Here is a 27,962-nt window from a genome sequence, read left to right as displayed (position 1 = left end):
GTGGCGCCACGTGGATCCCACCGGGTGGCCTGAAGGGTCTTACGAGGGCCCCGCACTGAAGGGTCAGCCTTCGTTACCCGAGACCCGTTTGAAAACCTGGACTGATCTGAGCTTGAAAAATGGTAGCATTTCCCGGAAACTACCCCGGCCCTGCGGCCACCCGCTCCGCTGCCGAGGGCTGGGGTGGAGGCTCAGACCAGCGAGGAGGCCTCAGGGTCGCGGGGGCACTTACACGCGTGTTGTCCCCAGGCAGTCAGTGCTCACTTTGCTGAGGCTCGCGGGCACTGGCTGACTTCACCCACGTGGCCCCATTTCACCGACGGCAGGGCGGCTGGGGGAGGAGCTGAGGTTCAGTGCACCCGGGGCAGACCTCTCCTCAGGAGGCTTCCCCAAAGGAAGGAGCCAGACTGGAGCTGGAGCTTCCAGAGCAGCAGGCTGCACGCCGCCCACCCCGCCGCTCCCACCGCCCCAGCGCGCAGCCTGGCCTCCGGGGGCAGAGAGGGCACGCGGCCTGGCGTTGCCTGCATGTGGGGTCAGCAGGCCGGACTGGCCGCTCCGTGCTCACCTGAGCATCCGGGAGCCGTGCCGCCAGGGGCGTCACTTACGCTGCCTCGCCCGCTGCCCGTGCTCAGAACCGCGGCACGCTCAGCCCCGGCGCAGAGAGCCGAGGCCAGGGTGTCAGTGCGAGCGGTGAGGCTGGTGTGCAGCCTGCGAGAGGCACCTGCGGAGCTTGTGGAGGCGACAGACAGGTGAGGCGTTGGGGAGCTGCCGTTCCTGTCCAGGCCCATTCGGGGCCTCTCCTGCCAGGGGCGGGGGCGGGGTCAGGCCACGGCGGTCGGTCCCCTTCCCCGCCCCTTCCAGGACAGGCCTGCCCCTCGCCCAGCCCTCCAGCAGCACCGGGAGCCAGCTCCCCCTCTCACTGGCTCCTCCCGCCCCTCCCTGCGCCTCAGCTGGCCTGTGGCTGGCCCATGGGGGAGCCTGATGTGGGCGGAGCCTGTGGAGCTGAAGCTGCCAGTGGGTTCAGAGTGCCCTCCGCGGACGGAGCCGGCAGGCCTCCCATCAGCCCGGAGCCTGGAGGTCAGGAACGGGCCGGAGAGCCTCCGAGTTCTCAGGGGTGAGCTCCGAGCACAGTGCTCCTGGCCTCTGGGTCCGCTGCTTTTGCCCTTTTTATTTGTATTTTTTACTTATTGCCAAGCCGTGAACCTTACACCTTCTCTAACTGGACTACGTCAAACCATCAGGTCATCGTCCGGGAGACTGAGAAAAACAAACCGGCGAAAGTCAAGTAATGCGTGCATGTAGTTTACTTTGCTTTTTATTTTTATTTTTATTTTTCTTACTTTGATATGTGTGTGTGTGTGTGTGTGTGTGTGTATTGATTTCAGAGAGGAGGGAAGAGGGAGAGATAGACATCAATGATTAGAGAGAATCACTGATTGGCTGCCTCTTGCACGCCCCCTACTGGGGCTCGAGCCCACAACCCAGGCATGTGCCCTGACCAGAATTGAACCTGGGCCCTTCAGCCCACAGGCAGATGCTCTATTCACTGAGCCACACCAGCTAGGACACATTCATGTAGTTTAAAAAGCCTGAAGGGGAGAAAATTGTCCAGAGGAGAAGAATCCGCACAGGCGACCAAGCAGGGCTGTGGGGGGAGGGCAGGTGAGAGGCAGGGGCTCAGGCAGCTGAGGGAAGAGGTGGCAGCAGCAGAGGCTGGTGGATGAATGGTGCTCCTGTGCATACAGGCATGGACCTCGCTTAACAGCCCCATGGGGTAGACATTCTTTGCCCTTTAAAAAAGATGTTTTTTGTTAATTTTCACCAAAAGGTGTTTTTTTCTTTGATTTTTAGAGAGAGAAACATCAATGTGAAAGAAAAACGTCGATTGTTTGCCTCCCATACACACCCCAATTGGGGATCAAACCTGCAACCTAGGTGTGTGCCCTGGCTCGAGATCGAACCCACAACCTTTTGGTGTCCAGGACGATGCTTCAGCTGACTAAGCCACCCGGCAGAGGCTATGGATCCATTTTGCAGATGGGGAAAGTGAGGCCCAGGGGCTTACAGAACTTGCCCGGTGACAGCTGCTCTGTGGGCAGTTGGGAGCGTTTTCTGCCTCGTGGACGGTTGAGCAGGGGCAGGGTAACGCAGCCCCTGTGGTCACCCAGGGGCTTCGGGCCTGGGATGCGGTCCTGAGCAGAGTCTTCCCCAGGAGCAAGGCCGCGCACACGGCATGAGTTCTGTGCTGGGAGGCCGCGGACTGGGCGGCTCTGTGGGCCGAGAACCTGACCACGGCTCATAATGGCCTCTCTGTGCGCGCCGCTGGGACCGCGTCTGCTCGGCGGCACTGCCTGTTCAGAACACACCCTGGCTCCGCCGGCCGCGCCAGGTGGCCCCGTTCCCCTGGCGCCCGGCCTGGAGCTGAGCGCGAGGAGCAGGTGGCGCCTCCACGCAGGAGGAGGGCGGGACGGGCAGGGCGCAGAGGCGGGCGGGAGGGCAGGACGCAGAGGCGGGCGGGAGGGCAGGACGCAGAGGAGGGCGGGACGGGCAGGGCGCAGAGGAGGGCAGGAGGGCAGGACGCAGAGGAGGGCGGGACGGGCAGGGCGCAGAGGAGGGCAGGAGGGCAGGACGCAGAGGAGGGCAGGAGGGCAGGACGCAGAGGAGGGCAGGAGGGCAGGACGCAGAGGAGGGCGGGACGGGCAGGACGCAGAAGGATGTGGTGGTCCAGCTCGGCAGGAGGGCCTGTGGCAGCTGCTGCGCTTCCCAGCGGGTGTTGCTGTGAGGCAGCTGCCACCGCTGTCGCCACCAGTGAGGCCCGGGGGTGGGAGCTGTGTGCCCGCCGGGCGCGGGCAGGGGCTGCCCCCGTGCAGCAGGGCCCTCCTGTGGGCAGGCCGTGGGGACCGTCCTGCGGGGCCTGGCCAGCTCTGGACGCGGCGCGCCTTGGCAGCGAGCTTGGCGGATTGGACAGAGAAGGCACCGTCTTTCCTGGAAGCGATTGAGCCCTGCCTTTGTGTGTGGGGAGGGGAGCCTCACCCTGAGTCACCCTGTGCTGCAGCCGTGACCCGAACGGGCGGCGTCTGGGCGGAAGCGAGAGCCGGGGCCTGGGGGCTGCGGGGCCTGAGCTGGCTGGGCCGATGAGGCCCGAGCCCCGAGCCCTGTCCTAAAATATATATATTTTTTATTGATTTTAGAGGGGGAGAGAGAGAAACATCAATGATGAGAGAGAATCATTGATCGGCTGCCTCTTGTACACCCCTTTACTGGGGACTGAGACCACACCCCAGGCATGTGCCTTGACCAGAATTGAACCTGGGGCCTTCCAGTCCCCAGACCAATGCTCTATCCACTGAGCCAAACCAGCCAGGGCCCGATCCCTGTCTGCCAGAACCTGAGGGGGACCTCGCCCCCATCAGAAGATTGGAGGCCGGAGCCTTACTGGTTGGAGGTTGAGCATGGCTGGGAGGGACAAGGGCCACAGGCCCCAAGGCAAGGCCCGTCACCGGGCTACCTTGTCCACATCCTCTGCCCTAGCACCACCCTCTGCCAGCCACCCAGGGGATGGGGAGGGTGTGGCCACGCCAGCCCTGCTGCCCCAACGGCCGCCATGGGCAGCACCCTCCCTCCAGCCCTGCCCACCTGTGCCAGGTGCCGCCTTCAGGGGGCCGTCTGCAGGCGGCTGCTCGCCGAGGACTTGGTTAATGTGCTTCCAGCCGCCCCGCTCTGCCTGCTGCTGTGGAGCCGGAGGTTGGCACCACAGCTGGGCGGGAGCAGGCCTGCACCGCCACCTAGTGGCCGAGGCGCAGGCTGGCCTCCCGGCTGCTGTGTCCCACCCCTCGCCCTGCGCCTGCCGCTGCTGAGGGTGATGAGGGGCCGGGCAGTCCCAGTCTGGAAGGTGGCTCTTCCTGTTCCCACTCTCCGTTCAGCAGAGGTGCTCCCCTTGGTGTTTTAAGAAGGTGTGCTTTTTGCCGAAACCGGTTTGGCTCAGTGGTAGAGCGCTGGTCTGTGGACTGAAAGGTCCCGGGTTCGATTCTGGTCAGGGGCATGTACGTTGGTTGCGGGCACATCCCCAGTAGGGGGTGTGCAAGGGGCAGCTGGTCGATGTTTCTCTCTCATAGACAAAAATCAATAAAATATATTTAAAAAAAAAAAAAAAAGGTGTGCTTTTGCTGGTGAGTTGGCATCTCAGGTGCCGCCCTCCCCTCCCGGTTCTGAATTCCCGGCTTTTTCAGGACGAAACATCCCCTGGAGCCGGGGCCAGGCCCGTGTCTCCTGGGCTTCCTTCTGCACCCCGAGGGGGCGGTAGGGCGCAGGCGTGTCATGCGCACCCCCAGGAGGACTGGTGCCCCCCGCAGCCAGGTCAGGAGCGCTGCATCGGTGACGGCACAGGCCCGGCCTCACTGGGCATTCTGGTGCCTGGTGGCTTCCGGACAGGGTGGCTCGGATCCGCGTCCTCTTCAGGAGCTTCTGTGGGAGGCCTGTCCGGGCCCAGGCCTGCCCTTGTTCACACAGACCCGACGTAAATGCTCCCCCGCCTGGGGCCCGTGGCCCGGTGTCGGGGGGGGTGGGGTGGGGGGGGCTGCAGTGCGGGCCTGGGTTTGGGTTGGGGCTGAGGGGACCTGCTGACTCTCCTCCCTGGGGGGTCAGCCTCCCTGCCGCTCGCCCATCCACCTGGGGACGTGGGGCCTGGGCGGGCCATCATGAAGCCCCTCTGTTAGGACGAGTGCCCGCTGCAGCCGCAGCTTGCCGAGAAGCAGGCTTCGGTGTAGCGTGCAGATGGCGGTCTTGCCTGGGCAGCCAGGCGTGTCTGCTCCGTGGGCAGGGCCGTGGCCCCAGGCGTGTCTGCTCTGTGGGCAGGGCTGTGGCCCCCAGGGGTGTCTGCTCCGTGGGCAGGGCCGTGGCCCCTGGGGTGTCTGCTCCGTGGGCAGGGCCGTGGCCCCCAGGCGTGTCTGCTCCGTGGGCAGGGCCGTGGCCCTGAGAGACAGCCCAGGCCTGGCTGTGGTACCGCGAGCGGTCGGCACGGTGCCGGGCCTTGGGGTGGCCGGCTGGCCTTGCTTGGCTGGCCGTGGGGGCCACTCAGAACGTGGAGGGACGAGAAGTGTAGCCGGCCATGCCTCTGTCGGGTCTGCTTGTCTGCTGGGGGCCTAGACAGGGAGGCCCCGCTCACTGCAGCCTGCCTGGGCCTCCGCGGACTCACATGCCCTCTCTCCCTCCCCCAGGCTGGAGCAGCCCTACTTCAGCGCCAACGCGCAGTTCTTCCAGGCGCTGAGCCAGTGCTCCGCGCTGCAGCGCCTGTGCCTGGTGTCCCGCAGCGGCACCCTGCAGCCCGAGGCGGTGCTGGCCTTCATGGCCCGCTGCCTGCACGTCGTCGTGTGCCACATGTTCACCGGCGAGTCCCTGGCCGCCTGCAGGAGCCTGCAGCAGACCCTCCTCCGCAGGTGAGTGGGCCCGGCGGGGGGGGGGGTGGTGGTCCTGGAGGCGGCGCTGGCCCAGCGAGTGGCTGGGCGTCCTGGTTGCTGTTGCTCCTCCGGCGTCACTGAGTGAGCGCCCCAACCATTTCCTGGAGGAGAACCCCGGGCCGCATGGCGGGAACGGCTGGCTTCCACTCTCCTCTCCCTGGACGGCCTCTCCCTCAGCCCCGCACACGTGCGCTCCTCCCGCTTCCCGCAGCTCGCCTGTCCCCATGGTGCCACCACACGGCGGGCGACGCGGTTCAGCCCGTCCCCTCGGGCTCAGCATTGCCTCGGTTTCCCCACGGTCCTGTCCCAGGACTCCACACAGAGCCTTCTCGGCTCAGCAGTCACGTCGCCTCCGTCTGTCCTGCCTGCCGTGACCTTGACACTTGGGAGGCGCTGGCGGACTGCCGTCAGTGTGGGTGCGCCTGGTGGGGTCGGCCAGAAAAGCAGAGGTGGTTTGGGCCTCCCTCTGCCGGGCTGCCCGGGTCCCTGCCGAAGCCCCTGGCGCCCCCTTCCTTGTAAGAACGTCTCCCAGGCCCGTCTCCGCGGGGCAGCGGCTCGCACCAGCAGGTCTGACACAGGGAACGCGCGGCGTGGGCGCAGGGATGGCCTTCTGCTTCCTTCTTCCTTCTGCGTCCGTTAGCGGAGTCTGTCCTGAGAAGGCCGGCCCTGCCCCCCTTCCTTCCTCCGTCACTACCGGGCGGTCAGGTATCTCTGGGGCCGTCCCCCAGCCGGGTCAGCCATTGCAGGACGCTGTCCTGTGGGGAGAGTATGGAGAGCCCGGGCCGGCCTTAGGGTGCTCAGTCTCCGCTCCGGGCCGGCGGGAGGCTGACGGGGTGCGTTCTCTCCCGTGCCTCCGTGTGCACACGTGTGGGTGGAAAACGCTCCCGCCGACATCTCCCCTCCGCCCAGCGCACAGGCCCCTCGGAGCCTGCCCTCTGCCGTGCCTCCTCCGGCGGCCAGCAGCCTGGTCCTCGTCCGCAGTGCCTGTGGGATTTATTCCGTCCATTGGACCGGGGGGCAGTGCTGGGCTCGCTAACCCTGCACCGGAGAGGCAGACCCGGGGTAGAGTGTGTGCCTCTGAGCCTCACGGGACCCAGTCACAACCCGCTGCCCCGGCCGCAGGCTCCTTCCTCACCCCCGGCCCTCCGGCACTTACCCGCCTGCAGCCACCCACGTCTGGTTGGGTTTATTTCCGTGTGTGTGTTTGGTGTGCGAAGTCTTCCTGTGTTTGAGTCGGCTCTAAAAGGGGTGCTTGGTAAGAAAATAAAGATAAAAAAATAAAGGGGTGCTTGGAGAAGGCTCCCCCCAGCTGCAGCTTCGGCAGCGCCGACCTCTTCTCTCTGCCTCTGCTTTCCCCCAGCACGGTTCCTCTGGGACCACTCCTCAGTCACTCTCACAGCTCACGCTTCCCCTCGCACAGCTCTGCCTTCTTTTCTTAAGTCACATTTTTACTTGACTTCGGAGAGGAAGAGAGCTAGAAACATTACTGATGAGAGAATCACGGACCGGCTGCCTCCTGCACACCCCATCCCCCACTGGGGGTGGAGCCCGCAGTCTGGGCCTGTGAACCATGACCTCCCGGTGCCTAGGTCAGTGCTTAACCCGAGACATGCCGGCCGAACCACTTTTTTTCACTGTGGTAAAATGTGAGTAAGGAAGTGTAGCATTTGGACGTCTTAAGAGCCGGCTCAGTGGTAATCAGCACCTCCCCACTGCCGGGCGTCCATCACAGAACCTCTCATTTTCCCACGCTGAGCTCTGTCCCCTCAAACCCGCTGCCCCGCCCATTGCGGAGCCCCCGGCCCCTTCCGCTTCTGCGAGCTGGTGCGGGGACCTGGGGACTGAATTTCTCAGCTTCGGCCTCCGTTTAGATGGAGTAGCGATGGTTACTGGGATGGCTGTGGGCACAGGCGGCGGATTTAAAAACAGCCGCCCTGCTCTGGCCGCTGTGGCTGGGGACAGAGCATCGGCCTGTGTTCAGTTCCGGTCAGGGGCACAGGCCCGGGTTGTCGGCTCGATCCCAGTAGGGGGTGTTCAGGAGGCAGCCGATCCGTGGCTCTCTCTTATCATTGATGTTTCATCTCTCTCTCCCTCTCTGAAATCAATCTATAATGATAAGAGTGTAATATGCAAATCGACTGAACAGCCAAACAGCAGGAAGACCATCCGGACGAAGCCGGGACTGCTGGGCCGTTTGGTGCATCGGGCCTCTAGGAAAATATCTTTAAACGGCACAGCTTCCTCCTGGGCTGCATCTCCCTGCCTCTGGGTCCTCTTCCTGCTGCGCTGCACCAGGGCCCCGTTCCCCGGCCAGCGGCCCCCCAGAGCTGCGGGCGGAGGGAGCACCTCTGGGAGTGGAGCTGAGAGCAGCCAAGCACTGAGAGGCTCCTGGGGAAATGGCCGGCCCCGGAAGAGGCTGAGGGGCACCCTCCTTTCAGTGTGGCCAGAGGGAGCCGCGTCGCCCTCCAGCTCCCCGCGTCCCGCCGCTGGGGGAGGCCCGGGAGGCCCAGCTGCTCGAACCCCCCGGAGGGAGCCTCAGACGGGTCAGCAGGGTCGGGCCCGGGTGCGGGCGGTGCAGTGGTCTGAGGTTCCCAGGAGGAACCGGGGAGGTCGCCCTCCCTGGTGGGGAGAATCGTGTGCGTTGGTAATATTTTTGAAAGTGCAGACTGTGCGTCACGCTCTGTAAGGGAAGGCTCCCGTGGCTCCCAGCGGAGGTCACCGCGGCCCGGCCCGCGATGGGCTCTCATTGGTTTCGTCTCTGACTTCATTGGTTTAAGGCTCTTTAGTGGGTTTTCTGTCATTAAAGCTCCAGATGATCTTTCTAAGAGCCATTGGCACTTCCAGGCCTGGCCCGGCCCTGCCCTGAGGCCTCTGCTGCTGCCCTGCGGGTGCCAGCAGGTGGCGCCCTGGCTCGGGAACCAGAGCTCCAGGCTTGTCTGCTCCGGGCCTGGCCTGTGGGCCACCACAGAGCCAGAGCAGGAAAAGCACTTCTGCGCTTTTCTTTTCCCTCCCCTTCCCTGCCCGCACCCAGGGTGCGCCTCCCAGGCAGCTGCGCATTGCATTCTGGGGGTTCCAGGCTGGCTGTGGGATTCTTTATTTTTTAAGTCCTCACCTGAGGATATTTTCCCATTGATGGTTAGAGCGAGTGGAAGAGGGGAGGGGAGGGGACGAAAGGAGAGAGAGAAAGAGAGAGAGACAGACAGACAGACAGACAGACACGGAGGGACAGAAACATTGATGTGAGAGAGACACTTGGATTGGTTGCCTCCCACACTCTTACCTGGGCTGGGAATTGAGCCTGACCGGTACTCGAACCTGGGACCTTTGGTCTCTGGGCTGACCGTGGAGTCACTGAGCCACACCAGCTGGGCAGCTGTGGGCTCTTGGCCACGTGCACCTCAGGGCTTCTCTGCCTTGCACTGGGGAGGCCAGCTTTCACTCTGCTTCCCGCCGCTCAGGAGGACACACCAGGACGTGCCCGGGTGCTGTGGGTCTGCTCCGGGCGCCCGGCGGGGTAACGGGGTGCCGAGGGCCTCCCTGGGGCTGCCAGCGCAGAGCCCTGCACCCTGCCTCTCCCGCGGGCGGCCTTCCTGCAGAGCAGCCATGACCCTGGTGACCTCCCCATCTCCTCTCGCCTCGCGTGGGAGCGGGGCTGGGCTGCGGGGCTGGGTCTGAAGGCTTTGCCTCTGGTCCCTGAGTGACAGCCCTGGGGGGAGTGAGTCAGGCCTAGATCGGAGGGCTCTGGTGCAGGACGCAGAGCCGCCGAAGGCAGGCTGGGCCTGGGGTGCGCCAGGAGCCTGGGGCACTGTCAGCTCCAGGGGACTCCAGCAGAGCATTGGAGATGAGATCAGCCCCTTTGGGGACCAGGTCCTGAGTCAGAGCATAACCAGCCCAGCCTCGAACGAGTTTATTTTGTCTCAGGAATCTGTTCACTTAAACCTCAGAGGACATTTGAGTCATGCAAAAGCACAGTGAATACATACGTGTGTTACATAGCAGAGTCCATGAGCACATGGCCCGCACACGCCTCCCTCCCGGGAGCCCCGCCTGCCTGGGAAGTGAGCCATTCCCGCTGCCGTGTCCCGGACCAGGCTCGCTCTGCCAGCCTGCTCTGGGTGCAGCAGGAGGTCCCCGCGGGGGAAGAGGCTCCCGGAGGCTGGGTGCTCGCTGGGGCCCAGGACAGCTCCTCCAGGTGCGAGCTGAAGGGAGGGACGGCTTTCGTCAGGGCAGCCCCTCCATGCGTGTCCTCTGCGCAGTCCCGAGGGCCGTCCGGCCCCTGGAGAAGGGGATGCAGCACTCCCTTCCCGGCTCTCTTTTTTAAAATATATTTTATTGATATTTTACAGAGAAGAAGAGAGGGATAGAGAGCTAGAAACATCGATGAGAGAGAAACATCGATCAGCTGCCTCCTGCACACCCCACACCGGGGATGTGCCTGCAACCAATGTACATGCCCCCGACCAGAATCAAACCCGGGACCTTTCAGTCCCGGAGGACGCTCTATCCACTGAACCACACCGGTTTCGGCTGCCTTCCTGGCTCTTGCTGAGAAATCCATCCCCTTCAGCACTGACAGCTCCTCTGGCCCCACTTCTGAGGGGATTCCGGTTCAGTGTGGCCCGGCGCTGGGGCAGCCAGGAGTGGCTGTGGGTCCGGCCACACAGCGCGCCTCGAGTGGAACAGCGGGGCCGGGAGGCGCTTCCTCGGAGTCCTTATCGCCCAGACGCCAGCTTTACGATGCTCCCCGCCTCCGCCACCCGCCGTGAGCCAGGGCGGGCCTCCCCTGGAGGGCGCTGGCGCAGGGGGTCTTCTCTCGGTGGCAGATGCCCAGCTTCCTATGTGCGGCTCAGCCCGCCTCCTGCGCTGAGACCTGATGTTCTGGTGTCTTTTCATTCCGGGAGGTCCACGGTCCCCCTTCTCCCTGAGCTCCGGGGCACTTGGCTTTGTGTCTGGGCCGTGGCGCGTGGCCGGTCCGCGTCTGCGGGGGGGGCTCTGCTGCGGGGTGGAGGCCTGTGGCCGCCTCCCGCCCGCTCACGTCTCTGGTTCAGTTTCCAGGCCGAGCGGCCCGCGCTGAACGTGGTCATCTTCCCGCTGCTGCACGAGGGCCTGGCGGACGTGATCCGGGACGTGCCCATGGCGCACCTGGACGAGATCACCCTGTTCAAGAGCCGCGTGGCCGAGGAGCCGCCCAACCTGTGGTGGTGACGGCGTCGCCTCCTGTGTCCGCGCCGAGGACGGGGCTGCTCGGCGGGCCGCCTCGGTGCCGCTGCCTGTCCGGCCCCGGGCCCGGGGCCAGAGGAGGCAGTGCCCCGCACACCGGCCCCGGAGGCCTCGCAGTGGACGGTGTGACTGAGCAGAGGCGGGAAGTCTGCAGCCAGCGCTGACGCGAACGCGCGCCCCGGTTTCTCGGCTCTGACCGGCCTGCTGCCTCACTTCACCCCCAAGGGTGTCCTCCGCTCACACGTCCCTGGCCACCCGCTGTGGAGGGCGGCCTGGGCCCAGCCCGACAAGCCGCCCGCAGGTCCCTGTGAGGGCAGCGGTGGGCTCCTGCCCAGGAAGACGGCTCACCCCGTGTCCAGAGCGTTTCAGCCAGGTGGCGTCACTCGGGGGGGGTGGGCAGGGGCTGGGAGGGGGACAGGGTCCCGGGCCAGGAGCTGGGCGGGGCAGGGGGAGGCCTCCCAGGCGGCATTCAGACGGCAGTTCCGGGGAGACGGGCTGTGGCTTCATTAGGAGGAGAGGACGATCGCATCACCCCGGCAGCCGCCCTCACGCAGCACCTGACCCAGCTCCACGGCCGTTCGAACCCATGGCCGGCCCGCCGTGTGCGGGCTCCGGTGCCTGCCGCCCGCCGCCTTCTTCACACGAGCCCTCCGACGGCATCGCCGGGCGGGGCGCTCCCCGAGCTGGGCCTGACTCACCCCACCTCCCTCCCCCCTGGGCTGCCCACACCCCACTGCCCATCCTGGCCCTCAGCTCGGCCGTCTGCCCACTCCAAGGTGACAGCACCCCCTTCCGTGTTGTGTGTCCTGCGGTTCACCTGCTGCTGACGGACTGGGCACCGGGCCCCTTCCTGGGGTGGCAAAGGGCAAACAGCTCAGCCCGCCCGCCAGGCAAGGGTCCGGGCGCCGTGCAGTGGTGGAGGCTGCACGAGGGGCGCACAGGCCTCCACCAGGATCTCCCTCCGTCCCAGTGGCTCCGGCGGCTCTGCCTGCCCTCAGCACCCCCCCACAGGCCTGCAGCCCCACCTCCGGGTCCTCACCCCCCACCCCGGAGCAGCACCCTGGCCCTGGCTCCTGGCTCCTCATCCTCTGCAGTAGGTGAAGGTCGGGGGGCACCCCTTCCCAGTTCCTGGGATTCCAGGATGGTCAGGAAGGCAGGGGCCGGGCTCTGGTCCCGTGCTGTGGCCGTGCCTGCCCCTCGCCCTCCCCGGGTGGTGGTCTCGGGAGCAGGCACTCTACCCAGGGGCATCATAGAGGCCGGGAGGGGCCGCTCTGGAGGGGGCGCTGCCTTGGGGGGCAGGAGGCTGTGCTGTGCCCCTGCACCATCCTCTTACTGGGAGCTGGACCGCGCCACCCTGCGCCGAGGGCTCGCCAGATGCCGAGAACACGCTTGTCCCGGCTAAGTGCCATGTTGGCACCGGAGCTCACTGCCGGGAGCGGACCCCACCCTGATGGTCCCCGTGGGCAGGGCCGGCTGTAAGCAGAGGACCATGTGCTGCCTGGCCAGCAGGGGCCTGTGTGCGTGTGTTTCTGTGCGTACACTTGTGTGTGTTTTCCACAATCGTGTGCATGGCGTGTGCGTGCATCTGGGTCTCCATCCTGTGTGTAAGATCAAGTGTCTGCCTGTATGCACTCGTGTGCACGGTGTGTATGTGAGCGAAAGCCGCTGGGGGAGGAGGGAGGAAGGCGGGTCTGGCGTTTACCCTTAAAGGGAGCCGCTCCCCAGGCCGCCTCCGGCCACAGCCTTGGGCGCTCCGTGGGCACAGAGACTCCTGCTCCGGCTGTCTCCTCCACCCATCAGCCCCGGAGGCCGGCTGCGGACACCCCTCCACACGGGTTCCTCCCCCTCCCTCTGCGGGCTCCGAGGGTCCGCAGGCGCCCTCCTCACCGAGGTCGGAGGAGCTGGGCTGGAGGCGCCGGGGGAGTGGGCCGGGGTCTGAGCCGGAGCATCGCGCTAATCGCCTGGCCCTGGAGTCCAGGCCCGGAGCCCTGCTCTGATGGCCCCTCGGGCGCGGGGCCGGTGCAGCTCCCAGTGCTTGCCTCACCGCCGCTCCCTGAGGACATCGCTGAGACCTGAAGGGGAAAAGTCAGTGGGCCGGGAGCGGGCTGTTGGCAGGGACCAGCAGTTTCAGCCTGAGAACGTGAAGTGAGGGAGCTGTGGGTGGAACGTGGCACCCACACTTCTGGCCTCGCCCGAGCCCCCTGGACAGGGAAGGACAGGGAGGCCGGGGCCTTCGATGGCCTCCAGGCCCCTTTGCATTGGGATCAGGATTCTGACCAGAAGTATCCGGTCCCCTGGGCACGATGAACAAGTACCCAAGACACTTAACACAGGACAGCTGTGGTCTGGCCGGTACGTGTCCTCAGCCTCTGGTGGGGGCTTGGGGACCCGCCACGCTCGGTCACAGCACTGGGGCCAGGGCCTGGCAGAGTGGGTCCGGGGGAAGGAGGGTGCCGCTGTGTGGCCCTGGCAAGGCTCCCACTGCCGCCCTGAGTGGGAGCCGCAGCCCCTGCTGTGCCCCCCGCGGGCAGGCGCAGGTGGGCGCACAGGCAATGTGACACCCTGCAGGCCTCGGGCACTGCCAGCCCTGGCACATCCGTGCCTCCCACCACTGCCCGTCAGCGTGACCAGTCAGCTGAGCCCGGCGAGTCCCCCCGGGCTGGGCTGGCTGTGGGTCCACCTGTGTGTGACCAGGTGCTAAATGCCTGTCGGGGACACTGTCCGTCTGCCGCGCCCGCCCCTGGGTGTGTTAAAGTCCATCCTGGTATTTTCACGAACATTTGTGGCACGTGGGCGTTTCCAATAAAGCGGGCTTGGTTTAGAACCTGGTGCTGTGGTCCTTCTGGCGGGCCCTCTGACCTTTCCCCTCTCAGTGACCCCGCCTCAGCCCCGGAGGGGCACCCAGCACCCACCGCCCGCCTCCCACCGCCTGCCACGTGTCGGGTGGGTGCTGCTCGGTCAGATCAGGGCCCTGGACGGAGGCGGGAGAGGCGGAGGGGACCAGACGGAGGCCTGACCAGCCCGCACTCACAGCACCGCCGGGCAGGTTTACGCCCAGTGGGGAGCAGCAGTCCGGCCGAGGTAAGGCTGTCCTTCCTGTCCGTCCCAGGAGGTCGGCGTGCAGAGGGGAGACGCAGGCGGAGACAGAACAGCTGGTGCCGCCGCCAGAGTCCTCGCTGGCCCGCCGTGCCCGCCGCACCCGGCTGTGGCTCTGGGCCTGCTCCCCGCCCCCTCCTCCCCGCCCCCATGAAGGCGTCTGGCCCGTGTTCTTCCAGACCGTCATTTAATGGCGTGGCCTTGCTGGCACACACACACACACACACACACACACACACACCCCCGCTGTGGGTAATTAGCTCCCCTCTAATTAGTCTTCCTCCAGGGAGAGTGCTCCCACTCCCGGCGCTGGAGCCTCCGTCTATTTTTAGTCCTTGCCTCGGTGTCAGGGTGGATGTGTGAAGGCTGGGCGGCTGGCAGGAGGCCGAGGGCAGAGCCGTCGGCGGTGTGGCTCGCGTCTGCCCGCAGAGGGAGCAGCTCCACCCGCTGAGCCACCCCGGCCGGCCCTTGTCATCTGCTAAGTCTGATCAGAGCCTCCCGCTTCCCTTCTCTGAAGTCTCCGTGCGCAGAGAGCGGAGAATCCCACCGCCTGGAGTTCCTGATCGCGTCCCGCCGGCCAGCACTCCCCGGCCGCACGTCAGGGACTGGACCCAGGGGTGTGATCCGACGGGGACACCAGCCTTTGCTTAAACATGTTTTAGTGGTTTGTTAGTTTTAGGGGGAGAGAGAGGAAGGGGGAGAGAGAGGAAGAGAAGCGCCGACTTGTTCCACGTCTGCGTTCGCTGGCCAATTCTGCATGAGCTCTGACTGCAGTGAACCCACAGCCTCGGCCCTTCAGGACATTAACCCACTGAGCACTCAGCTGGGAACAGCCTTTATCTGTAGACATTACTCTTTTAAAAATGTTTATTTTATTTTTTAATGTATTTCATTGATTTTTTACAGAGAGGAAGGGAGAGGAATAGAGAGTTAGCTGCCTCCTGCACACTCCCCACTGGGGATGTGCCCGCAACCAAGGTACATGCCCTTGACCGGAACCGAACCCGGGACCCTTCAGTCCGCAGGCCGACGCTGTCCACTGAGCCAAACCGATTAGGCCAGTGGTTGGCAAACTCATCAGTCAGCAGAGCCAAATACCAACAGGACGACTGACATTTCTTCGGAGAGCCACATTTTTTACACTTAAACTTCTAACGCCACTTCTTCAACACAGACTGGCCCAGGCCGTGTGTTTTGTGGAAGAGCCACCCTCCCGGGGCCAAAGAGCCGCCTGTGGCTCCTGAGCCGCAGTTTGCCGACCACGGGGTTAGGGCAATGTTTTTTATTTTACTGATTTTGTTTCAAATGTAGTTCTTGGAGGAAGAACACCTTTGTCTGATTCAACGATGAAAACATGCGATGTTCCTAGTGGAAGTCCGTTCTCTTGTCCTCACTCCCCCCCTTCCCCCTCCACCCCGCGCATGAGCTGTTCCTCCGAGACTCTGTCATTCTTCCTGAATACACACTCCCCTTAGTTGGTCCAAAGGTTGTGGGTTATTGTTAAGCTGAACACACACTCCCCAGGCTGCCGCACGTCTCTGGGTAATTTCCAGAATATTCCGAAGAAGTTGATTCTGTTGTTTTTGTTGTTGTAGGATGTTGTTATTGAAGGATGAGTTTTGAAAGGCGCTAACCTGACTGTTTTTGTCCTGACCAGCCCGTTTTGTTTTTTTTTTTTTTTTGTTTTTTTTTTTTTTTTTGTTTTTTTTTTTTTTTTTTTTTTTTTTTAATAAGTTTTTATTGTTCATATTATTACAAATGTTCCTTTCCCCCCACCCACCATTGCTCTCCTCCACCAGGTTCCCATCCCACCCTCTGCCCTTTCCCCTCTCCCCATTGTCCTCATCCATAGGTGCACAGTTTATGTTCAGTCTCTTCCCACGCCCCCCTCTCCCCTTTTCCCTGAGAATCGTCAGTTCACTCCCCTTCCATACCTCTGATTCTATTATATTCAACAGTTAATATTGTTCATCAGATTTTTTTAATTTCCTTGGTTTTTAGATTCACTTGTTGATAGTTATGTATTTGTTGTTCATAATTTTTATCTTTGTTTACTTTCTCTTCTGAAAGAACCCCCTTCAGCAATTCATATAATTCTGGTTTGGTGGTGATGAACTCCTTTAGCTTTTTTTATTAGTGAAGCTCTTTATCTGGCCTTCGATTCTGAGTGATAGCTTTGCTGGGTAGATTATTTTTGGCTGTAGGTTCTTGCTATTCATCACCTTGAATATTTCTTGCCATTCCCTTCTGGCCTGCATGGTTTCTGTTGAGAAGTCAGCTGACAATCGTATAGGTGCTCCTTTGTAGGTTACTACCTTCTTTGCTCTTGCTTCTTTTAATATTCTCTCTTTGTCTTTTGCTCTTGGAATTTTAATAATGATGTGTCTCGGTGTGGTCCTCTTTGGATTCCTTTTGTTTGGAGTTCTGTGCGCTTCCTGGACTTGTAAGTCTAATTCTTTCACCAGGTAGGGGAAGTTTTCTGTCACTATTTCTTTCAGTATGTTTTCCATATCTTGCTCTCTCTCATCTTCTGGGACCCCCATAATTCTGATGTTGGTTCGCTTGAAGTTGTCCCAGAGGTTTCTTACATTATCTTCAATTTTCTGGATTCTCTTGCCTTCTAGCTTCTGTGGAGGAGTGTCTTCTGGCTCTTTATGTTCCAAATCTTTGACTTGGTTCTTGCGATCTTCCCTTCTGTTTTTAGGACTCAGTAAAATATTTTTTATTTCAGACAATGTATTCTTTATTTCTTGTTGATCCCTTATCATTTCTTGTTGACTCCTTATTAATTCTAGTTGATCTCTTTTCATATCCTCGTAGCCCTTATCCATCTTTTCTAAGAAATTCTTGAAAAAACTTATAAGCGTAGATTTGAACTCTATATCCAGACGCTTTTTGTCCTCCATTTCTTTCGTTTGTGATCTATTTTGTTGTCGCATTTCGCAGTTACAGATGGGACGGGGTTTCAGGGTGGAGCCTGCAGCTTTGGCTTCCGTCAGCCCCGCCCTACTCGGGTCCGTCAGTGCTCGCTGCCGGCGCCTCTGAGAGAAAGGTGCCCTCGATTTTCGCCTGCTGCCAAACAGTCTATGCTCTCCCACAATGAGCCCGGTATTGGGGTTCAGTTCAGTTGGAAATGGAGTTGGAGGTGGCGTTCAGAGCAGTCTGGAGCCCCAGTCTCCTTCCCGTCAGGGCAATCCCGCGGCACAGCCGACCGTCCCTTCTCTGCGCGCAATGTGCGCGCCTCCGGGACCTCCTTTCGCCTCTCCCCGGGGTTCTGCCTTACAGCCCGGCTCCCTAAGGCTGAGCCTGAGTCCCCGGGGTCTGGCCCAGAACCGGGGTTCAGAGCAGTTGGGGGCCCAGCACAGTCGGAGCTTTTCTCTCCTTTCCGCTCAGGAACGCCCGCCAGGCACTCGGCCTCCCTCCTCTCCGGCTCCGTCCTCTCCGCGAGCCGCGTCTCCGTACCTTGGGCTTTTACAGTTCCTCCGCGCCTCCTTCTGGTTTTCTCCTTGCTTCTCGCTGTAGAATTTCCAGTCAGTCAACCTTCCTGTAGTTCTGGGCAATGTCCGTTTTATATTTTAGTTGTATTTTATTGAAATTGTTGTGTGCGGCTGCGGCTAGGTGTTCACCTGGGCGCAGCCATCTTGGATCTCTGACCAGCCCGTTTTGCTGGCTATATAATATTCCACTGGGTGGATGGGTGACACTTTTTTTTTTAAGGATTTTAGTTCGTTTTTAAAAAATTTGTATTGATTTCAGAGAAGGAGGGAGGGAGGGAGGGAGGGAGGGAGAGAGAGAGAGGAAGAGAGGGAGAGGGAGAGAGAAACTTCAATGATGAGAGAGAAGCATTGATCGGCTGCCTCCTGCACATCCCTCACTGGGGATCAAGCTGTAACCCGGGCCTGTGCCCCGGCCGGGAATCAAACCGTGACCTCCTGGTTCATAGGTCGAGGCTCAGCCACTGAGCCAGGCTGGATGGCGGACGACAAGGTCTTTAACCCATTTTCTGTGGTTGGGCTTTAGATTGTCGTCCGTACTTCATTATGACAAACTACACTGATAGCTCGCCTGCCTCCTGGTCCTCCTGAGCAAGTGTCTGTAACAGAAATCTCTGGCAGAGGAATTGCTGGGTCCGAGGGCATATGCGTTTGTAATTGTGACGATGCTGCTCAAATTGGCTTCCGTTGGGAGGGTGGTGGTTACACTCCCAGGAACAGCGGGCGGGCCTCTTTCCCGGGCTTGCCGATAGAGGATGTTCGGTAACCTTTGGGTTTGCCAGGCCGGTGGGAGAGAAGTGGTGTCCCATTGTAATTTCACCCGGTGGGGGTGGTGGGGGTGCGGGGGGGTGGTCTCCTCAGATAACCTGGAGCCGGTGCTGCTGTCCCCGTCAAAGTCGGGAAACCAAGGCCCGCACCAGCCTGCTGTGTGCCGAGGGGCCCCCCAGGCCCTGCGGGAGGTGGGAGGGGCCGGAGGGAAGGGGTGCAGGACAGGCAGAGGGGCCTTAGGGCGTAAAGGCAGGCGTGTGGGGAAGGAAATATTTTCTTTACACAAACAAGACTCAACCCAGTTTCCCAGAAGCATGCTGTCTCCGAACAGCGCTGCTTCCACGAGAGAATACGGCCAGGAGAGGGCGCAGCGGAGCCCTGCAGGGCCAGGCTGGGGACCAGGCAGGGGGAGCCGGCAGGTGGCGGGGCAGGCAGGGGGTCCAGGCAGGTTGGGGGAGAGGCGGGGGGGGGGGGGGGGCAGGCAGGCTGGGGGGACAGGCAGGGGGAGACAGGTGGGGGCGGGGACAGGCAGGCAGGTGGGCGACACATGGGGTTGGGGACAGGCAGGGTGGGGGCCAGGAGATTAGACTGGGAGGCCGGTACACATTTGTTGACGGGACCAGGCAGGGGCCCCCACTGGACCCTGAACCTGCCATCACATAGCTCCTATGCCTCCTGCCGCGACTCAGGGCTGGGCCCTCAGCGTCTCCTCTCGGTGTGGCCTGCAGCCGGAGCTTCCTGCCCGGTGACGCTCCCGGTGCCAAATGCCCCCCCCCCCAGCCGTCAGCGTGGCAGTTCTGCTCCGCGAGGCGGCCCCTGCTCCTCCCGGGGCCCCTCCCCCCCGCCCCGTCTCCGTGGCCCCGTGCGCGGGTGCGACGTCTCCAGACTGAGCAGGGCCTTGGGGAGCCGGTCCGCCGAGTCCCCCGCGTCTCCTTCCCGGCAGCGGCTGCTCCTTATCAGCCGGCCGAGCCAGCCAAGCCTGTGGCTTCGGCTTAGGTTTTATTTTAGGAAGTGAAGTGAGCAGCCGCTCTGCAAGGGGAGATAAGCCCGGCGTGACGTCTGCTGGGAGAAGTCTCTTAACAGCGGCTCGGTGCGGAGGCTGGCGGCACTCGCCGGGAGAGCTGGCGGGCGCTGTGGCACGGCCAGCGGGCAGCGGCGGGGTGGGTGCTGTTTGCCGGACTCGGCGAGCAAGGGGCCTGACCCCCGGCGCCGCCCACAGACGCCGCACCAGCCTCTGGGGCATTGCAGGCCTTTGCGAGCCAAGCACTGAGCCCCCGGGGCCTCTGGTGCTTTTAAAACACAGCTCCCCGTCCCCGATGTGGGAGAGGGGTTCCCTGCTTTATTGCCCCTGGAAATGGGCTGTCTGGCTTCTGAGGGGCCTCGTCGTTACACTGAGTCTCGGGGGAATCCTGTTAGGATGTGTTTGGGAGCAAATAATAGAAAACCTAACTCAAACCAGCGTAACGACAAAGAGGGTTTATTGTAATGAACAAGGGGTATAGGTGGACTTCAGGTCAGGATTGATCCAGCAGCTCAGGAGTGCCCCTCAGGACTCAGTTTGGGATAGTTTTTAGCCAACTGTCGGAAGCCGCCCATTGTCCTCTGATTGAGACATTGGTAGCTGAAGCAACGTCCACCTGTCAATCTTATGTAAACCCTTGCTGATTGGCTATTACTGGCTGTGGGTGGATCCCAAATCTTAATAAAAGCAATTGCAAGCCCAGAGCGAGGGGTAGTCCTCCCCCTAGAGGTGGGCTCCCGCCTGGCCCCCAATATTCCCAAATGAATACTTTTCTAGTCTCTTTCATTTGTGTGCAGCCTCCTTCAGAACCCAAACTCTGAACCCTTCAGAACCCTAAACCACGGGGGACGTGAAAGGGGTTCCCACAGCCAACTGGGTGTGGCTTTCTTGTTTCTTCCCATCCCTGAAGCAGAGGGATGGAGGCGGGGCACCCGGAGGAGCTGGGGTGCTGGGAGGTCCCCCCTCCTGGGGGTCCCAATGGGTGGGAGGGGCCACTACGCTGGAGATGGGAAGCCTGGGAGGAGACGATGCTGCAGCTGGGGCTCCTGATCAGGAGCTTGTGGGGGGCTGGGCGCACCACCCTGAGCATTGGGGTGTCAAGCAGCAGCGGGAGGGGATGGGAGAGGAGACGCCGGCGGACTGCGGCTGGTGTGGTGTGCAGGGACCAGGGAGGTGGGGGGCACAGCGTTTAGGGGAGTAATGGGAGCTGCTCCGGGAGGCAGCGGGCACTGCTGGGCCGCCCCTTGTGCGGGAGCTGGGAGCCCCGCTGGGTTGCCATGGTGATGGGATGCGTGGCCAGCAGGTGTCAGCAGAGCCTTCGGAAATGGGGAGAGCAGGTGTGGGTAAGTGTGGGGCGCCCCAGCCCTTTCCTGGGCCAGGAGGGACCTGCCCCCCCCCCCCCAGTACCGCCAGGCTCAGAGGGGCCCTCGGAGCCACCTCTGCCGGAGCAGGGCCCTGCCTGCATCGCCATTGCCAGGGGCGCACAGCTGGGCGCCCAGGCCCGGGTGGGCGTCCCCCTCAGCAGCTGACACCCGCGCTCCACGCTGCGGGGTCTGTGGCAGGCACGGCCCTGAGCCTCAGTTTCCCCGTCTGTGAAATGGTGCTGAGGAGGAGCAGGGCCAGCACACAGGGCTGCTGTCCTGGTTTACCCATCGCTAGGAGTGTCTGCCCCAGGAATGAGGTGCACACAGCCTACACGCAGGGCACACACACCCTGCACATGTATGTGATGGCCCACACACAGAGCACACACACCCTGCACATGCCTGTGACAGCCCACACGCAGGGCACACGCACCCCACACATGCACCTGACGGCCCACACACAGAGCACACACACCCTGCACATGTATGTGATGGCCCACACGCAGAGCACACGTACCCCGCACACACTCATGATGGCCCACACGCAGGGCACGCACACCCTGCACATGCCCGTGGTGGCCCACACGCAGAGCACACACACCCTGCACATGCCTGTGACGACCCACACACAGAGCACACACACCCTGCACATGCCTGTGATGGCCCACACACAGAGCACACATACCCTGCCCATGTATGTGATGGCCCACACACAGAGCACACACACCCTGCACATGCCCGTGATGGCCCACACGCAGGGCACACATACCCTGCACATGTATGTGATGGCCCACACACAGAGCACACGTACTCCGCACATGCACGTCACGGCCCACACAGGGTCCGTCTGCCTTTCAGCCCAGGGTTCCCTGGCCCCAGTGCCCTTGCCCAGCGGGTCGCCCCGGCCGAGGAGGAGGCCGCTGTGCCCGCTGAGCCCCCGGGGGGCGCCTGGCTGGGCTCGGGCAGGAGCCTCAGGACCGTCGTCTCGGCTGGGCCATGTGACTGGCGGATGGGGAGACTGAGGCAGGCGGTGAGGGAGCGGGAATTGGGCGAATCCCAGGGCCCTCCTCGCTCTCCCTCCCGGAGGAGGTGCGCTGGCCGGGAGCGGGTGCTGCGGCTGCACTTTTCCTGCCGAGCCGCCTCCGCCTCCGCCTCCGCCTCCGCCTCCGCCTCCGCCTCCGCCTCGAGTGTGTTCCCGCGGAAGCACTGGAAGAGGCTTCGGGGAGGGGGGTTCCCACAGGCCCCCACCCGGCGGGTGGGCGTGCCTGGCCGGGGGGCCGGGAGGGCCGGTCTCACTGTCCAGTGGTTCACACACACACACACACCACACACACACACACACCACACACACACACACACCACACCACACACACACACACACACACACACACCACACACACCACACACACACCACACACACCACACACACACACACACACACACACACACACCACACACACACACACACACACCACACACACACACACACACACACACACACACACACACACACACACACACACACCACACACACACACACACACACACACCACACCACACACACACACACCACACACACACACACCACACACCACACACCACACCACACACCACACACACACACACACACACACACACACCACACACACACACACACTCACACACACACACACACACACACCACACACACACACACACATACCATACACACACACCCACACACACACCCACACACACACACCACCCACATACACACACACACACACCACACACACCACACCACACACACACCACACACCACACACACACACACACCACACACCACACACACACACACACCACACCACACACACACACACCACACACACTCACACATACACACACCACACACACCACACCACACACACACATACCACACACACACACACACACACACACCACACCACACACACACACACACTCACACACACACACACACACACACACACACACCACACACACACACACACACACACACACACACACTCACACATACACACACCACACACACACTCACTCACACACACACACACCACCCACATACACACACACACACACACCACACACCACACCACACACACACATACCACACACATACACACACACACACACACCACACATACACCCACCCACCCACCCACACACACACACACCACACACACCACACCACACACACACATACCACACACACACACACACACACACACACCACCCACATACACACCACCCACATACACACACACACACACCACACACACCATACACACACATACCATACACACACACCCACACACACACCCACACACACATACACACACACACACTCACACTCACACTCACACACCACACACACAGACACACAGACACACACAGACACACACACACACTCACACACACACACACACACACACACACACACACACACTCACACACCCACACCCACACCCACTCACACACACCCACACACACACCACACACCACACTCACACACACACACACACACACACTCACACACACCCACACACACACACACACACACACACACACCACACTCACACACCACACACACAGACACACACACACACACAGACACACACACACACACTCACACACCCACACCCACACCCACTCACACACACCCACACACACACCACACACCACACTCACACACACCACACACACACACACTCACACACACCCACACACACACACACACACACACACACCACACTCACACACACCACACACACACACACTCACACCACACACACACACCACACACCACACTCACACACACACACACACACACACTCACACACACCCACACACACACACACACACACACACACACCACACCACACACACATACCACACACACACACACACACACCACCCACATACACACACACCACACACAATTTTTAATTGAACTTAGAGAGAGAGGAAGGGAGAAGGGCAGAGAGAGGGAAACATCGATGAGAGAATGTGGATCGGCTGCCTCTGATCCTGCAGCCGGGCCTGTGCAGCCGGGCCTGTGCCCACTCGGAGCGGACGCTCGGCCCCTGAGCCGCCCGGCCGGTCCTGGACACCTTGTCCTGCCTTGGTTCCTCGGCAGACACTCTCTTTCCGAATCGTCCCCGCGCAGGCCCCCGGCAGGACGTCAGCATGTCTTTGGGGGACACTGTTCACCCCCAGCCAGGCAGGCCCCCCCCCATCGAGGCTGCAGGCTGTGACCAGCCAGGCAGCGGGGGCGTCAGGGCCAGACTCAGGCGGGAGCAGGGCCGGCCGGGCTCTGGCCCTCAGGGGCTGAGCTGGCCGTGTGGCTGCCGTGAGGGAGAGGCTGGCAGGGAGGCCCCTCCTGAGGGAGGGGGGCTGCAGAGGCGGGGGACCCGCTGGGCCGGGTGCTGGGTGGGCGGCGCAGGGTGGGCGGCCCGGGAGGCCTGTGCAGGGAGCAGACGGGCCAGGCAACGCGGAGGGGCCACAGCGAGGCCACGGCCACGGCCACGGCTGTGTGGGCAGCTGCCAGGGCAACGGGCTCTGAGATTTGTCCCCAGGACGCCTGGGGGCTGGTGGCTCCTGGGGAGAGCCCGGCTGGTGGGGACAGGGCACGGAGAGGGCTGTGGCGTGGGAAGGGGTCTGGGAGGCCCAGACTCAGGGCTCTGCCTTCTGCCCCCCAAGCCCCAGGGCACCTGTCGCCCCCCCCTCGCCCCCCTCAGGTCCCCTAGCGGGCAGAGACCCAGTGCAGAGCCTTAGGCCGGTCAGGAGGGGACAGCGGGGGCAGAGCGCGCCGGAGGGGAGGAACACCCCACACCCTCCTCGCCCCGCCCGCCCCGGGCGCTCCAGGCTCCCTGGTGAGAAAAGGGAGATTCGGTTCGGCGTGTTCATGGAAAACAGACTGTGCTGGCGCTGGCGGAGCCGGGAGCTCGCCCGGAGCCCTGGGGGGGAGGCGGTGCTGGGGCGCCTTTCCTGTCCCCCCCGCCCTCCCCCGACACAGAGGGGCCCTGGGGGGGCTTCACTGGATCCTCTCGCACCCTGAGCCCAAGGGCCAGCCGAGGAGCGTCCTGCTGGCGGGCGGCCTTGGCCTGAGGACGCTGCGCTGCAGTCTGTGCCCTGTCTCCACACAGTGTGTGCGCACGCGTGTGTATGCGCACAGGTGAGTGCACATGTGTATGCGTGTGTGCGTGCATGTGTGTGTGTGTGTTCATGTGTGTGTGTGTGTGTGTGTGTGTGTGTACGTCTTTAAGGACACTGAGTGTAAGGCCCACCTTAACCCCCGATGGTCACGTCTCCGGATCCTCACCTCAGTCCCATCTGCAGACCTTCTGCACAGGCCACACAGGCTCCAGGCGGGCTTCTCTGGGGACCCTGAGCCCTGGGCGGGGGAGGCGGTCAGCTCTGCGGCTGCGAAGTCGCAGGACGGAGGCAGCGGCCGCCCCGGGCGCACAGGACCGGCGGCCGGTCTGTGTCCTCGGTGGCTCCTGCTTCCAGCAGCCCCTCCGGGCGGGGCCGTGCGGGCTGAGGCCGCCCGGGCACAGGGCTGGCGCCCGTCACCGCTCCTGCGGGCACCGGGGAGGCTGGGCCTCCGGGGCCTCCGCCCGGCTAACACGCTCTTAATTAGAACGAAGCTGGCCCCGCGGAGCGGGGGCCGGTCCCCTTGGCGATGGAGCCTTCGGCCCGAGGGAGGCCTCCGGGGACGGCTCCGCCAGGAGGAGCAGGTGAGACTCCGCGGGCCGGCCCGGCAGATCCCGCAGGAGCCCGGCCCGGCTCCCGCACCCGCCCCCGCACCCAGCCCCCGCCCCCGCCCCCGGCCCCCGGCCCCGCACCCGCCCCCGGCCCCGCACCCGCACCCGGCCCCGCACCCGGCCCCCATCCCGCCCCCGCACCCGCCCCCGCACCCGGCCCCCGGCCCCCACCCCGCCCCCGGACCCGGCTCCCGCACCCGCCCCCGGCCCCCGCACCCACCCCGCCCCTGGCCCCGCCCCCGGCCCCCCGGCACCTGGCCCGGCCCCCGGCCCCTCCACCCTGCCCCCGCCCCCGGCCCCCGCCCCCGGCCCCTGGCCCCCACCCCCGCACCCGCACCCGGCCCCCCCTCTTCCCCCCCTCCCCCCCCCCGCACTCTGCGGGCAGGTCGGGGAGGGGACGGGGAGCCGCAGGGACGGGGGCACCTGGGGGACCCGGTCCCTCTGGCAGGGTGGCCGCGGCCAGTCCTCCGCTCGTCACAGACGGGACGCTGGGGCCCAGAGGGGGCTGTCCCGGGCGAACCCGGAATGGAGCAGGACCGGCCGTGCCCTGGGCCCAGGGTGGAGCCGGTGGAATTCCAGGCACGAGGGGCCGGAAGGCGGTGCAGGGGGAGGAGGGGGGCAGGAGACGCCGGGCCGCCCGCCCCGCTCCGTCCTCAGCGCCTCTGGGACCCCCGCTCCAGGGCGTGCGGCTCCCACTCCCTGCCTGCTCCTCTGGGGGGCGCCCGGGTCCGGGGGACAAGGTGCTTCCCCCACAGCCCCTCCTCACCCAGAACCGGGCCCTGCAGCCTGGGGTGCTGGGTGCTCTCAGACCCTCACCCCCGTTCCCAGTGAGATGGGGCCTGGAGGACACGGTGAGCAGGCGGCTGGTGTGCGCCTGCTGTCGGCAGGCCCCTCGCCTAGGACACGGGTCCACCTACCCCCCCATCCCTGCCCGTGGGGCCCAGAGCGGGCAGCAGGGAGCCCTGGGGAGCCGTGGAAGGCGACGTGCCCAGCACTCACACCAGCACCCATTTCACAGACAGGAAGACTGAGCCTGAGCAGGATCGCAGAGGAGGAGGAGAGCTGGGGTTTGCTCCCTCCTGTATCCCCACCCTGTCCCCCGTCCTTCCTGACTTCGGGGACATGACCGTTCCTGCCGCCTCCCGCCAGGGCCGGCTTCCAGAGCATTCCGAGCCTCCAAGGCCGCCGCTGAGGGTGGTGGATTGAGTTGCCTTGTAGTTTGTACCTCGAGGACTAAGATACGGTTGTTGGCAGAGAAGAACCGAAACCGGCTCTGAATCATGCCTGTGCTTTCAGCAGAAACACCAGCAAAACGGGAGTTTGCATAAATACACTCCACCAGCCAGGCACGGAGGGGGAACACAGCCCACACAGCGTCTGAGGGGGCTCCGGGCAGAGGGCTGGATAGGCCCCAGCGCACAGTGGGGCTGCAGGGACGGCACTGGGACGGAGGCCCAGCCTCTGTGAGCCGGGCGGGCCCCGCTGGGCGGCCTCTGGGCTGCGCACAGGCTGTCCCTCCGCTCGCCGTGCCCGCCTCTGCCTTCCCTAGCAAACTCCTATTCATCCCTGAAAACCCAGCTCCTCTCAGCCCCTCGGGGCGGACGCGCTGGGCTGGGCGGGGCTGGTGGGGGTCTCTGGGTGGGCTGTGTATGGACGTGCAGGTTTGTGGGTGTCATCCCCGCTCCCCCGCCCGTTCATATGTTGAGGCCCGAGGCCCCTGACACGGTGGCAGGAGGAGGGGCCTCTCGGGGGCGACTGGGTCATGAGGTGGGAGCCTCGTCAGCGGGGTTAGGCCTCCACCTCCCGCTGCAAGGACACAGCCCCAGCCCCGGCTGCACCCCGGGGAGTGGGCCCTCGCCTCTCACAGACCTGCCGGTGCCTCGGTGGCGCCTCTGGCTGTGGAACTGTGAGCAGCGCGCTCCGTGCTCACGCGCCCGGCTGGCGGCCAGCGAGGAGACGCGTCCGAGGGGCCTGGCTGCTGGGCGGGACTGAGCCGGCAGACCCGGGCGAGGCCCTCTCCATCACCACCGGCTGCCTGACCGCGGCCCCCGCCCCCCGTCTGGGCCTCTATTTCCACATCACAACCGGAGCCCCCCTGCGCCCCAGGGCCAGCCAGCCCCCCTCGAATGGAGCGGAGGGACCTGGGCACAGGGGCAGCCGGCAGAGCATGGGGCCCGGGGAGGGGTCGGTGTGTCCCGGCTCTGGGGCCAGGCGGAGGCCAAGGGCCCAAGGCCGATGGGGAGGCTGGATTGTGTGCCCCCAAAATGTGCCAAGGTCCGGACCGCGGCCCTCAGAAGCCGGCCTTCCTGGGAGACAGATGTGGCCGTGAAGATGAGGTCACACGGAGTCGGGGGGCCTGGACGGGGTCCGTGGGAGAGACAGACACGCAGAGGAGGGGCCTGGGGAGCGGATGGGGGACGCCGTGTGATGTGGGTTCAGCACCGGGACCCGCAGCCGCCTGGGACGGCCCGAGTCTCCATCTCTGCCCCAGGACAGCACCCCCGACACCCTGGTTCTGACGTCTGAGGTCCTGAACCGGGAGAGGCGGTTTCTGTCGTCCAAAGGCCCTTTGTCCCAGCAGGTCCAGGGGAGACCACTTGGCCCAGCCCGGCCTGTCAGGAAGCTTCGAGCTGTGGCCGGGCTGGGGGTGGGGGTGGGGTGGGGGACTGGCCGGGGCGCTGAGGCCTGCTGGTACCGGCCTCACCAGTGCGGGGAGCGGAGGTCAGCCTGGGGCTTGGGGCTCCCCACACCTGCTGGGGACT

At 63.5% G+C, this 27,962-nt stretch overlaps 1 protein-coding gene across 4 annotated transcripts in view; it reads left to right on the top strand.

Annotated features, from left to right (window-relative positions):
• The window catches only part of FBXL18 (F-box and leucine rich repeat protein 18), a 46,635-nt gene that overhangs the window by 9,512 nt on the left and 9,161 nt on the right, over positions 1 to 27,962 (top strand). Inside the window, exons 4-7 of one of the 4 annotated variants that reach the window (XR_006740645.1) lie at positions 5,217 to 5,435; positions 10,505 to 10,707; positions 18,288 to 18,291; positions 19,785 to 19,799. Coding sequence is in view for 3 of the 4 variants with exons in the window: in XM_045576444.1 (XP_045432400.1) it covers positions 5,217 to 5,435; positions 10,505 to 10,661 (376 nt within the window). In the remaining variant the exon portion in view is untranslated. Of the gene's footprint in view, positions 1 to 5,216; positions 5,436 to 10,504; positions 10,780 to 18,287; positions 18,292 to 19,784; positions 19,800 to 24,884; positions 24,897 to 27,962 lie in introns of those variants that run through there. The other 3 variants (XM_045576444.1, XM_036423454.2, XM_036423455.2) reach the window with 3 other exon arrangements.

This window comes from Pipistrellus kuhlii, unplaced genomic scaffold (genome assembly GCF_014108245.1).
Source record: "Pipistrellus kuhlii isolate mPipKuh1 unplaced genomic scaffold, mPipKuh1.p scaffold_m20_p_8, whole genome shotgun sequence".
Lineage (NCBI taxonomy): Eukaryota > Metazoa > Chordata > Mammalia > Chiroptera > Vespertilionidae > Pipistrellus > Pipistrellus kuhlii.
The sequence above is the reverse complement of the archived record's forward strand: the minus strand, read 5'-3'. Positions and strand labels throughout refer to the sequence as shown.